The following is a 13,529-nucleotide window of genomic DNA, read 5'->3' on the forward strand; positions in this document are numbered from 1 at the left end:
ATCTTGCTTATTGGATTGTTAATGTATTTAGATCCTATTGTATGAGCTTGATTATGCATGATCATATATATGTTTGTTTAGGGATTAAAAGACAAATGATCAGGTCAAACATTTTCATTTAAAAGAGAAAAAGGCACCAAGATTGGGTGTTAGTGAAAATCTAGCGTAATCAAGTCCCCGACTCCGAATCTCTAGTTTGAGGAAAGTAAAACTAACTCTTGCGTTTTACTTGGCCTATAGTAGATAAACGGTGACTCCTAAACAAAAAAAAAATTGCATAATCAACCGAGTTTAAATCAACATCGCGATTGGTAGGACTTAGGAGAGCCCGAGCCAAGCGCGAATGCCCACCTCACAAGAGGGACCGTTTGGCGTCCTTTTGGAAATCCGTCCAAACCCCTCGGGGAGTCTCAAAATCCCCTCAAGAGGTCATATACGCAAAATTATTCTTGGTCTCAAAGAACACGTATTTTGTTGGAATTTGGAATCATTGACCAACATAGGGAATGAGACTGAATTTGTCATCCTGAATCTTACATTGTCATTTTGATTTTTCACTTTCATTTTGATTGCCTAATGGCTAATTTCCATCGACCAAATAGGGCTTAGAGCAAAGTTCACATAAAGGATGGAGTCTCACACAATCAGAAAAGAATGCCACATGAGATGGATAGCTAAATTGTTCTACAGTGCCTCAAAACGGCAGTATATGTATAAATAGTTTAAAATATTTATAAATTCAAGTACCTAAACAAAAGCTAAAAACATTACAAAATATGAGTACCTAAAGGTTCTCACTTTTTGATACTTTTCTATGTATCTTTCATCTACATTTTTCAAATCTCAAGTATAAAACTGGAAGACCATGAAAATATTTGAAAACCATAATTTTGTCTTAGGTTTAGAGGATCCGAGGTAATAGAATTATATATCTAGACACCTACTTCATTAATTTAGTGAAAGTGATGCGAGGCCAAAACCATGGAAAAATTTCACGTGTGTGAGTGATTTAAGTCTTACATTAATCGCCAAAACATTTAATTGCATCTTGTTAAGTATAGTACAAAATATATCATTTCTAATCTCAGAATTCAATGAAAGTAAACTTAATGAATATTCATTGTTCAAAACCAATTAAAGAACATCATAACGCTAACAGTAATTGATACCTCATTATTGTCAAAACCCAGTTTATTTTTTTATTTTTTTGGACAGTTTTTTACTTCTTGGGACTTAGCATAGCAAACAAACAAAGCCGTTGGAACTTAAATTACTGCAGTTTCCACATTGGTGCGAACTTTATAGTGTCAGAGACGAGAACATCGTATTTGAACTGAAGCCTTCTTTCTAGCAACTTCATATTAGCTCGTGATCGAGAGCTATGCCGCAATGTTGGATAGTTTTCTCATTTATGCTTCAAGATATACACTAGAACTTCAAATCATAACCCTCCAACTTTTGATCGGTTATCCGATCGAGCTGCTCAATCATCTCTTGCGAGAGATGATTCTTCCAATCACCCACCTCCCCTCTCCGGAAAAACCCGCTATTCTCGACCGTCGAGCCTGATTGAGTCCCCATACGATGGACCCCGGATTTGTTCACCTCCATTTGCTTCAAACTCTCTATGCTGCACAGCTTTATGATCTCTTGCACTACACCACCATCAATCTCTTCAGGAGTAAATGGACAGCCCAAGAAAGTTGCCAGCCTCTTCACATGGGGCTCTGTCTCACTCTTCAAGTCCTCATACTTCAACATTAAGACCTTGTTTGGATACTCCAAGCTTGCTTTCCAATAGCCCAGCACATGGTCCCAAAATGGCCCTGAAAGAGATACCCCTCTACTGAATAGCTCAAATGCTTCCTCCAAAGAAATAGGTGGCCTATCACCATCTGTAACTCTTATTTTGCCAATGAAGATCCACATTGATACAAACACATCCTTCGGGTCTCGGACGATGGACACGATCCGGCACCCTGAGGTCGCAATAGATCTCGGCAGTGAGGCATAAGGGATGTGAGTGGAGAGAAGCCTAGGCGAGGGAAGTGAGTTGAGGGCCGAGATGGGGTCCTTCTCATAGGCATAGAATTCAATGTAGGGCACACATTCATGAGGGTTCTTTGTGAGCAAAGTGTGCCTTGGGAGGTCTTGGTTGTGCCTATTGGCAATAGCAAATGAGAGAGCCTTGAGCCATGTCAAGCCGGTTTTAGGGAAGGTGGCCAAGAGTGTGTCGGTGGGCCGGCCCTCGAAATGTTGCTGGGCCCAGATGACTCCTCTTAGGAAGTGATTGTCATACCAGAAGCCTTGATACTTGTAGAAATGCTCAGTCAACCACCCTTTTTCTTTGGGTAAAGATGATGAGATGGGTACTTCTCCTTTGTCTGCTTCTTGACATTCTAGGGCAATTTGTTCCTTAAGAGGCTCTTCTTGACTGGAGAGATCAGAAGCAACAGCGTTTGGCACCTTACAATGCAACACGTAAAGGTGAAAAAAATTCTAACAACATTCTTTCAAAATGCACTAGCATAGAGGCACAAACAATGCATGTGAATGAAGCCACGATCGTAACACTATTTATAGTTACTCTTAAGTTCATTTCCTCTTTTTTTTCTTTTGAGCACAGATAAACTCCCTTGATCCTTTTGTCACGGCATATGGATCGCCGCAAAGAGCCAAGTTGATCAACATAATCTTAAAAATAATGCTTCGAAGGATTCTCATGCGAGCTAAGTCATGGACACCATTCAAATTTGATTGATTCTAAAAGGTTTTGCAATCAAAATGATCATTCGTTGAAGTTTTAGATCTAAACTGTATACCTTACTATATATCCAACAACTCTCGCATCTCCATCATCATACGGTACATTCCTTCATGCGAAGCCCTTCTTTCGATGAAATCTGTTTCTCCAAATTATTCGTTGCCCGACACCCGTCATGTCTACTACTAAAACTTTTAATAAATCATGCAACAGGCAGAACTACAAGCAATCACAAAATACGAGAACACATAGGATGAACTCGTTGTAAACAAAGGGGGATCGTTGCATACCGGTGAAACGTTCCCACGAATCGTCATCGCCGGCAACTGGCAGACACCTTCATGTATGCAAATGCGAGGTGAAGGAAGAGAGAGTGAGAGATGGGTCAAAGAGGTCATATCGGTGGAAAGTAGATGAACGGTGAAATCTTGACGATCCCTGGTAGATGATTTTCAAGTCATTATGTTTCCTTCGGACAAAATTGTTAAGACGTCTTTAAGACAAGTGCAGCTCCAAATTATTGAGGAAAGCGTTATGATCCCCTCTCTCTCCCTCTCTCTACAATGAAGATTATTACCATTGCATTAAGGAAGAGAGAGAGAGAGGGGTCAAAGAGGATATGTTAATCATACCAATGAAAAGTAGATGAAGGGTGAAATCTTGACGATCCCTAATAGATGATTTTCAGGTCATTTTATTCCTTTCATGAGAAAATCATTAAGACGTCTTTAAGACAACTACAGCTCCACGTTAATGAGGATAGCATCTCTCTCTCTCTCTCTTTAATGAAGATTATTACCATTGCATTAAGGGGGAGAGGGAGAGAGAGAGACAGGTCAAAGAGGAGATGTTAATCGTGTTGGATGATCTCTAGTAGATGATTTTCAGATCATTTTGTTCCCTTCATGACATAATCATTAAGACGTCTTTAAGACAAGTGCACGGCTCCAATTATTGAGGAAAGCGTTATGATCGTCTCTCTCTCTCTCTCATATAAAGATTATTACCATCGCATTTCCTTGGAAACCCTTGTGGGACGTTAATTTTCTCTAGAGGAAAATGCTTAGATGACTGCACCGTTACTTTAGGCGAAATAACTGTGCAATCTGCATTCCACAATTTCCCAAGGAAACCGGATGAATTTTTTGTAAATAACTAAATTTTGCTAAAAGTAAGTTTAAAGGGGAAAAAACCTAAAATTATTAATGACCAAAATGCAGATAATCACAACTATTAAATGATATTTAGTTGATTAAAATCTTCTATTACATTTTAAGCTGATTTTTTCTTTTATTTTGTTTACATCAATCTTTGATCACATTTTAAAGAATTATACTTTCATTACTATTTTTCCTTTTATAACAGTTTAAAAGTCTAATGTTAAATATAGCTTTCTGGTATAAATATTATAAAATGTATGAACTTATAAGAGTTAAACTCTATACTCATTTAAGATAACATAAATTCCTTGTTTCTTATTGTCATGATATCTTCATCATTAGCATCTTTAATTAAATAATTTTTCTCAACCAAATCTTGTAATATTTTTTCATCGATCCAATTACTATAAAAGGAACTCTATATAAAAAAAACAAACAAGGAAAAAATGGTTTAAGCTTATCCAATTCAAGAATAATATAATATTCTGATAAATAACAACTAAAATAAAATGTTCAAGAATCCTCTTCTGTGAGCTATTAAAGCTAATAAGAGACTAGTAAACTTTCTTTTATGCAGCGAAAGACTAACTTGTTTTTCAATGTGTAGATAAAAGAGCTTAATCGTTGTGTACATTGATCAGAAAACGTTAAAAGAATTGATAGTCTACAATTTATATCCTCTGTTAGGTATACCTAATATATACTGTTCTCATTTATCGATTCTTAGATTTTATTATACCTTTTCTCTAAATTATGAGATGTGAAATCAAACAAGTTTGAAACTAGAGTTTGACATTTGAAGGACTTGGCTGGCATTTGATATTTGCGATTGTATCTCAACAATTTGAAACAATTTTTTCCCATTTTGAAACTAATCCTCCGGTTGCCCATCCTAAGCAAAAGATAATTTGTGGTCCTGCTGGCACTGTTACTATTTGTCTGATAATGCCCTCATGCTAGCCAATCTCAAAAAAAGAAAAATTAACTAGCGAAAGAAAAAGTATAACAAAAAGACTAACATTGACATTTCCTACAAAGTTGAGGGGAAAGTTTTTTAACAAAAAAAAAAGATAGTGTAATGATTTTAATTTTGGACAAAAATAGAAAGACAATTGTGATATTATTCCTTAAATAAAACTGGAAAAAAAAAAAACAAAATCTTCATTCCATGGTACTTTCTTGCATCCGGTTGCCCACCTCTCACAAGTTGAAACTTGTCGTCAATGTTGCACCGTCACAAATTCAACATAACCGTACGGTCATGCGAGTTGGACCAATTTTTCATTTCACACGGTACTCCCAAAGATATCTAAACATAAAATGCACGAGATACAAAGACTTCTATCTAAACTTAATACATAGAGGTCAATTTAGTTTTAAATTTCTCAATTTTGTCAATTAAGCATGAAGTGCGTCCGGCTAATTTTTGTCAAAAATCATTGATATTGTGGCATGTCTCATAAGATGGCCGACAAAGATTGGATCGCTGCATCAGCAATTTTCGCCGAAAATTTAACTGGAAAAACTACGTTGGAATAAGATTTAAAAAGTTTCATATCCTTAAAATAAAATAAAAAATAAATTACGGAAAAAAAGGAGTAAAATGTTTTTAAGACTAAAACGAAACTCAACATGCGTGGCCGTCCCCATACGACACAACAACTACCTTATCTTTATTTCCATTCCCTTCGGGTCTCCATCGCCCGTCTCCCTCGCTTCACCAGCAGAAATATCCAAAGCTTTAGTCCACCCACCAAGTGTTCGACGAAATTCCTAAATGGAAGCCACCAAGCCCTCGCTCTCTCAACCCAAATTCCAACCCAACCTCTCTCCACTTCCGCTCCAACACACCACGGACCGCCCACGCCCGCTCGTCTCCGTCACCAGAAGGCTCGCGCTGTCCTCCTCACTCTCTTCCCTCGTCTTCTCTTCCTCGCCCGCGCTCCTCCTCCGTCGACCCGAGCCCGCCAAGGCCTTCGAGTTCGGGTTCGTCAAGCCCGGCCAGACGGTCGAGGACGCGGAGGGCGCAGTCCGGGGCCACGCGCGGTCGCTCCTGGCGGTGAAGCCCCTGCTGGAGTCCGGGTCGTGGGAGGAGGCGCAGCGGGAGATGCGCGAGAGCTCGGCCCTCCTGAAGCAGGACGTCTACACGATCATCCAGAGCAGGCCCGGGGGCGAGAGGCCGAGGCTGAGGAAGCTGTACGCGGACCTCTTCAATGGCGTCTTGAGGCTGGACTACGCAGCGAGGGATCGGGACGGGCCTCAAGTGCGGCGGTGCTACGAGAAGATCAGCGCTGCTCTTGAGGAGATTTTGAGTTTGATATGAAGTTGGTTGATTTGCAGCAAAAGATTATCGTAACGAACTAGTAAAGTCTGCCATGTGAAATCTCTCAATGGATGTTTCTTTGCTGTTCTATGTAATGTAGCTGATCGACTTGAGGCATTACGAGTGGTGTGCATAGATAGGTCGATCAATGCCTGCTATACGAAGCGCCCCGCCCGGCCCTTCCCCGCCTCGCTCGGTCCCGGAGCTGTGGCGGGGTGGAGTTTCACCTCATGGGGCGGGGATGGGGAATGCGATCCCGGGCCCCGTCCCAACCCGTGCCCGTGCCCGTGCCTGTGCCTATGCATGTGTGCGGGCATTATATATGATATGAGATAAGTACATTTTATAGAAGTGTGACTGTTTCGGAGCAAAGCAGCGGGCCAAACTAGCTTCGCTAGCGCCATATCTATAGTCGGAGATACCATAATGACTTGGCTTCGAGGTTTTTTCCAAGACAATGCCACATCATGTCATACTCTTTAGTCTTCATCATTTACTCCCCTTTTATTTTAGTAGGCGCTGGTCTTTTTCATTTGACGGCATTGCACCGATGTGTACATTCATAAAGGTTTCAAAGCAATTTGGACTAATCCCATATTGAAATAATTTGAGTTTTTCTCTCTTTGTGATCACTTCACATTCCTTTTGCAAGTAATTCAAAAGACCAATCTTTTTTTCCATTATCCGAGGTATATTCCAATTGTCTAAATTTTTCTCAATGTATTTTATTCTTTATAAATACTTCAACTAGGTTTGCCCATTCATTATACCTTCCCTAGAACTAGGCCCCGTCCATGAATTAAACATTCTTGCCGGTAAATAAATTCCTAATCAACATCAAATCTATCGTGTATTATCTGTTATCCGTCACTGATTATTTCATATCCCAACACAAATTTTGATTTCAGAAGGATTTACACGGGTCACGTGACATGGGCCATAATTAGATACAACCAGACTCAATCGAAATTACTATTTAATCACAACTAATAATTATATTAATTTTAGAAGGATTGTTCTATATCTCGAACAATGTATGATAAATAAATGAAATCTATTTTTATCGCTTATGAAAATGTTTAGATATAAAATTTCGTAACGTTTTCTATTGGTTAATGAAGGCGAACAACAAAATAAATTATTTTTAAAAAAAATATTTTTTGATTATTATTTTTTCGCGAAATAAGGAAAATCTATTGCAAATTCAATACGGAAAGATGAGTAATAAATGAAGGAAGAAAGCAAGCAGCGTAGCATTTATCACATGGCACTGTGGAGTCAGCAACAAAACAAAAGGCCTCCCCCTCACGCCGTGAACGAAACGGTCAAAAGGTGAAACGGATCCGACGGCCGTCCCCGCGCCACGCGAAACGGCGACCCCCTCGGGGAGGGGGGGGCCCCGTTTTCCGTTACGCCGTTCCACACAAACCCCACCTGGAGCGGTCAATCCCTCAGTCAAAAGGACACAGATACTGCCCCGTCTCTCTTTCCTCTCTCTCTCCTCCGTTCCCGACGAAGAAGAAGAAGAAGAAGAAGAAGAACGAATCTCTCTCTTTCTCTCTCTCTCTTCTTTCTCTCTCTCTCATCAATCGCGAATTCGAACGGAATCGAGGCCGGAGCGCGCCTGCAGCTCCAAGCTTCGGACCGCCGGAAACCTCTGGAATCTGCGCGGGTTTCTTCTTCGAGGTGCGTTCGGTGCTGCAGTCGTCGTCGCCGGTTCGCCGCTGGCGGCGGCGGTGGTGGTCGGCGGGGGGAGGAGTCCGGTCATGGCGGGCGAGGGAGGAGCTCCCGAGGCGGAGGGCGGCCGTCCCGGCGAGCTCCCGAGCTCGGGTGCGGGCGGAGGGGGAGCGGGAGCGGGGGAGGGAGGCCCGCCGTCGGAAACCCTAGCCGCGGCGACCCCCGCCCCGTCGCCGCGGGGCGATCGTGATCGGTGCGAAGGTGAGTTCCCGAAGCTGTCTTGAATTCGGAAAGAAAAAAAAAAGCGGGGGGGGGGGGGAAGAATTGTGTTGGGCAGTGTTTTTTGTTTTTTTCGTTTTCTTTTTGCTGGTGCTCTTGGTGATTGAGGCGGTGGTGGTGGGTGAATTGGCAGGTTCGAAGGCGAGTTCTGCTGCGGTGGAAGAATCCAAGGTGATTGCGGTTCCTTACACTCGTTAATTTCAGTTGGCGTTCCATTTGATTACTATTTGTGTTGGAGGAAGCTTAATTTTAGTCCTTGTGAATTTATTTGCATAAGGCGAGCTTGTCACTCTCACTCTATTCCACTTAATTTCACTTCTCCATATGGATGATGATGAAATTCGCGCTATTACTTGACTGATACTGTTGTGAAGACTATGGAACATATGATTCCTCTTAGCTGGTTCACTGTCGTAAACTTGTCAGTGGGCTTCTCAATGGGCTACCAATTGACAGTCAATTCTTGCAATTTGGGGCTCAGATGACTTGCTGGCTTATCTCAAGTAATCGACCTTTTGAACAGTTGGCAGACCGCTCACGGAACCCCTGTTATCCTCAAAAATCAAAACCGTGATTTCCTGAATCAAGAATTGTTTATGGGATTGGATCTGATCAGAAAGCTTAGCACATTTACAATCCTATGTTTGTTTTGCGTGGACTATTTTCAGGATGCACCTTGCCATACTAGTTTGAGTGTAGGATGAACATGAGGATTGAGGAAGAAATCCAAACCAGATGTAAGTCTGATTAAAGGATAGAAATCATTTAAAGTGTTAGCTCAATAATGGAATGCCCGTACCACCACCTGGTCAGCCACAAGGCGACTTTTGATAATATGTGTCAGGAGACGTGTTAACCAAACATCTGCAAGAAAGGTATTCTTGAGGTCCATGTAGATGAGGTGTTTTCCTGTTGCACCCTATATATTCAGTCTACTAGATGGGGTTCTTCCTCCAATGATGGTTTATAGAGATGTTGGATAGTACTCATACAAGTAACTTTTTCTATGTGGGTAGTGCGTCAGGTTTGTCTCATTTATGAAATTTGCATGCTAAAAGAAAGATAGGAAGGAAAATGTAACAGTGCTCCAAGTGCGCTGGTACACAGTACCTGAAGATTTATCGATCTTGAACTTTGAAGATCTGGTGGGATTGACTTGGAATAAGGCATAGCATTGTTATAAAGGAGATATGCAATTGATTGTGAAAGAAGCAATACTTTCTATGTCCTTGGGACATTTGCTTTCTCCACGATTCACTTGCCATATCTTGGCAGAATGTTGATCTTGAACACAGTCAAAACTCTTTTAAACCATTTCAGGATAATTTTGCTTATAAGATGGCTTTCCGAAATGTCAAAAGAATATGCGGTTCACCTTTTCTCCCTTTTCAGGAAAAATGTATGTTCGAACATGATTGTAAGTTGGAACAATTTGATTTTCTTTCCCAGACTTAAAAACTTGTGTGATGAAACAATTTGCCCTTTTTTTTAATTTGCTTCGCTGTCACTTTGAGCTTTGGAGATTTGACTTTTACTTGATTCTGGATACTTAAAATCTTAAAGAACTTAGAAGCGTAACATCATGTGAAACCTTTGTATAATTACTTAGTTTTGGCAGTAATTTTAAGAAGAACAAAGTGCCATGAAGAGGCATTTATATTATTCATCTGCATTTTCCCCAATGTATCCTGGTGAGATTCTATCTACTATGTAATTTGGTGCGGTATATGATAAATGTTGAAAATTGTACTATGCTTGAAAGTTTGGGGGTGAGAATATCAAAATTTGCGGTCAAGAGACTAGCTTGAAATTCTTGGCAAATTTTTGAGCCATGATTTGTAAAAGACATCATCTAGAACCATCTCAATTGTGACATCGTGAGCTTAGATGTAAGTACATTTCCAATGAATCATAAACCAGATAGTTTCAGGAAATATGTTTTTCTCTTACTGTCACCAGGTCATCATGCACTTGTTCGTAGATTGTGTTAACAAAAATTTGTTTATTCATCTATGCTTGCAAGCCTTTGACGTGATGACAATTTTTGGCCTTCAGGAGCAAGTTCAACAGTCCCACCAGGAAGTTCTAGCAGTTGGAACAGTGGAGGCGGTTCGAAGAGAGACACAGAACCAGCTGCATTCATCATCTTGTCCAATGGCGTCATCACAATTATCACCAACTTCTGTTACTCAATCTATTTCGTCAATTCCGAGTCCAACTCCAGTAGAACAAGGTTCCGGGATGAAGGTTACGGATTCCTGCATGCCAGATCCGGACATAAGAAGTTCTTACACGAGGAATGTCCCTAGAGCTCTAAGGACGTCTAACATCGATGGTTACAACTGGAGAAAATATGGTCAAAAGCAAGTCAAAAGTCCCAAAGGTTCAAGAAGTTATTTCAGGTGCACAAACACAGAATGTTCTGCAAAAAAGATCGAGTGTTGTGATGAGCTAGGCCATATGTTAGAGACTGTTTACAGAAGTCAACATAACCATGATCCACCAAAGAAGGTCAATGGCATGTTGGAGGGTAAATTTGAAATATCTGTTGGGCCTGCTGTCAAGAATCTTTCTAATAATCAGTCAGCCGGAGTGCTTGATGATTCAGTTCCAACCACTTCTTCCAAGGAGCTAGTCCAAGAAATTCCTGCTAGAACCAAAAGTGAGCATCAAAATTCAGGTGGCTTTGGTGGAAATGGGGAAACTACCATAAAGAATGAGCTTGTCAATGAAATAGAGCCTAGACAAAGGCAAGTTGAAGAAGCTGTAATTCCTCCTGTGTTCTCTCTTAGAATAATTCTAATCTCTCAATCGCCCAAGGAAGCATTATTGTTTAGATGGTGTCTTAATCATTTTTCTCCTCTTCTCTGACATGCAGTGGTAACAAGAACAAGTCGTTTCACTCGGATCCTCAACCGAAACCTGGAAAGAAACCTAAGATTGTTGTGCATGCAGCGGGTGATGTGGGGATCTCTGCTGATGGTTACAGGTGGCGAAAGTACGGGCAGAAGATGGTAAAGGGAAATCCTCACCCCAGGTGCATGCATATATGATTACTCTGGCTTTTTTCTCTGTTATAAAAAGAAAGAGACTACTAATTCATCAGAATATATTGATGTGGCAAGGTTCTTAGGGTAAGCTTTGGCTTTGTGGAGGGAAAATGAAGGGACTGGACCTTTTATTGTTTTGAACAATCTTTTTCTCTGATTGTTTATCTTATTTCCTTTTCAAAGAAAAAAGATTTTCTCACTTCTGTCCCTTTTCTTTGGATTTCCTAAGCGCTTCTTGGGCATTGCGTGGCAATTAATTTTGTTTTACTTTCCTGTTTGCGTCACTTGGTGCTTATGTATAGATAAGAATGATTGCTTGCTTGCTTTTAAGTAAATGAAAGCACGTTCAATCATATTTGGAAATTGGATATAGGGACCAGAGAGTTAAATGAAATGTATGCGATTGTAGTATGACTATAGTGAGAGGAGGTAAAGCTGTATTTGGCTGTATATATGAATAAGCACAACATAGATGAACATAACAGGTCTCTGCAATCACAAGATTTTTCCACTAATCAATTTCGAAGTTCAAGTACTTACATAATCTGCAAGTGGATAACTGTGAATCATATTTCGAGCACAGCATAATATGCTCTGCAATGAGACTGTTGTAGCCTGTACGAGGTCTTCCTAGTTGTATACTTGCATAAGGTAAGCACCTAATGATTGCAATAATAAGTGATCTGCATGAACCAGTATTCTGGCCTGGTTGGCAGTTAAGTTGAGGGAAAGTATGCTTGTGTACTTTTTAATATAGTAGTGGATTGTTGGTGTGTCCCTGGTGTTTCCTTGCTAGTTTTAGGTACTGGTGGCTGCGGTTGTTTTTCTATAAGTAACTTGAAGTTGATATTGTTCTAAGTATACATGAAGGGGACAATATCAAAAGATATGCGAGAAAGCTTTTTCGACGTGTTCCATGATCTAGCATTTCTTTTTAGATTGAAGCTTTTTGTAATCGCATTTATGATCTCTACGAATTTCAGGAATTACTACAGGTGCACTTCAGCGGGTTGCCCAGTTCGTAAACAAATTGAGACGGCCATAGATAATGCAAATGCCGTCATAATCACTTACAAGGGAATACATGACCATGACATGCCAGTTCCCAAAAAGAGGCATGGCCCACCAAGCGCTCCCCTTATTGCTGCTGCTGCTCCAGCTTCCATGAGCAGTGCACAGCTTAAAAAAGTCGATGCATCCCAAAATGGAAAGGCTTCGACCCAATTGTCTGTAGATACAGGGGGTGAATTGACTGGAAAGGCCATGGAACTTGGAGGTGAGAAGGCAATGGAATCAGCAAGGACTCTTCTAAGCATCGGATTCGAAATCAAGCCCTGTTGAAAAGTGAATAGATATCTGAACTGGAGTAGAATTAATTGCCAGGTTTGAATTTTTTCAATTTTTTTGCCCAGTAGTCTGTATTTATTTTGATATATGTCTTTCTCTGTTGTAGTCTCTTTGGGCGCCTGTATAGTTCCCCTTTAAATGCCCTGTAGAATCTGTTTAAATAGAGGAGAAGAGATAGTGTGTAGTGCACATAAAGTCATGACGTTTAGCGAATGCAGAAATAGCGTATGCATGATTGCATTTATCATCCACATGGAGGTTTTTTACTAAGCTCAATACAAGAACTCGGTGTGGTTCAAGATTTGATATGCAGTCGTAATGGTTTTTGGAGAAGCGCAAGCCGAATGCTACATGATCAAGACAAGTTAGAATACATTATATAGCCGGGGGAAAAGGAGGCCAAAGGTATGATCTTTGTTTGCCTTGGATTAATTCTAAATCGAATTGGAGACTAAACCCGAACTTCGCTGATGTCCCAAAAGCGAACATATGCTAGTGCATCATAATTGACTATTCATTGTTCATTGATGAGCAAGAGGTAGGTGCTTGAAGAATCATAGCGAGACTATTCTAGTGCTCGAGCGTGAGATGTGAAGAGTAACCATGTGGAAGTCTTGCTTGATTGATAGTTGAGTGGACTTTTCACTATCACAATGCACGGGGCGCGTGTAGCGTGCGCTTGTTCTAGTTTATCGCTTATTTAAACAATGAAAATCTATAATTTAAAAGTCTATGGCGTATGAATAAGAATAATTGTTAAATTGTTGCTATTCCAAATACGCAGAAGAATTGTGGATTTCTCCTTCACTTTAATGGACGAAGACCTACGAGTACATCTCATTTATATAGTAATAAATTCGTTTATTTTAGTAGAAAGGATAATTGAACTATCGATAATTAATGTAAAAGAAGCCAATTTTAAAAGTTGC

The 13,529-nt window shown here is 40.4% G+C and overlaps 3 protein-coding genes across 3 annotated transcripts; 2 read left to right on the forward strand and 1 right to left on the reverse strand.

Moving 5' to 3' along the window:
• Positions 1-1,428: 1,428 nt before the first annotated feature.
• LOC115665766 (cytosolic sulfotransferase 12-like) lies at positions 1,429-3,081 on the reverse strand. Its single transcript, XM_030587605.1, has 2 exons — positions 3,055-3,081; positions 1,429-2,466 (listed from the first exon to the last, which is right to left on the reverse strand). Exons 1-2 carry the CDS (start codon positions 3,079-3,081, stop codon positions 1,429-1,431), a joined length of 1,065 nt encoding a protein of 354 aa, XP_030443465.1.
• Positions 3,082-5,566: 2,485 nt separating this feature from the next.
• Positions 5,567-6,365, forward strand: LOC115665768 (psbQ-like protein 3, chloroplastic). The gene has a single exon (XM_030587606.2). The coding sequence runs from the start codon at positions 5,702-5,704 to the stop codon at positions 6,245-6,247; it is 546 nt and encodes a 181-aa protein (XP_030443466.1). The 5' UTR covers positions 5,567-5,701; the 3' UTR covers positions 6,248-6,365.
• Positions 6,366-7,910: 1,545 nt separating this feature from the next.
• On the forward strand, positions 7,911-12,851 carry LOC115679520 (probable WRKY transcription factor 32). The gene is made up of 5 exons (XM_056310873.1): positions 7,911-8,185; positions 8,337-8,374; positions 10,259-10,953; positions 11,082-11,240; positions 12,237-12,851. Exons 1-5 carry the CDS (start codon positions 8,014-8,016, stop codon positions 12,592-12,594), a joined length of 1,422 nt encoding a protein of 473 aa, XP_056166848.1. The 5' UTR covers positions 7,911-8,013; the 3' UTR covers positions 12,595-12,851.
• The last annotated feature ends 678 nt before the right edge of the window (positions 12,852-13,529 follow it).

Source organism: Syzygium oleosum, unplaced genomic scaffold (assembly GCF_021117445.2).
Source record: "Syzygium oleosum isolate NSW1041296 unplaced genomic scaffold, Sole_v2.1 Sole_v2.04, whole genome shotgun sequence".
Lineage (NCBI taxonomy): Eukaryota > Viridiplantae > Streptophyta > Magnoliopsida > Myrtales > Myrtaceae > Syzygium > Syzygium oleosum.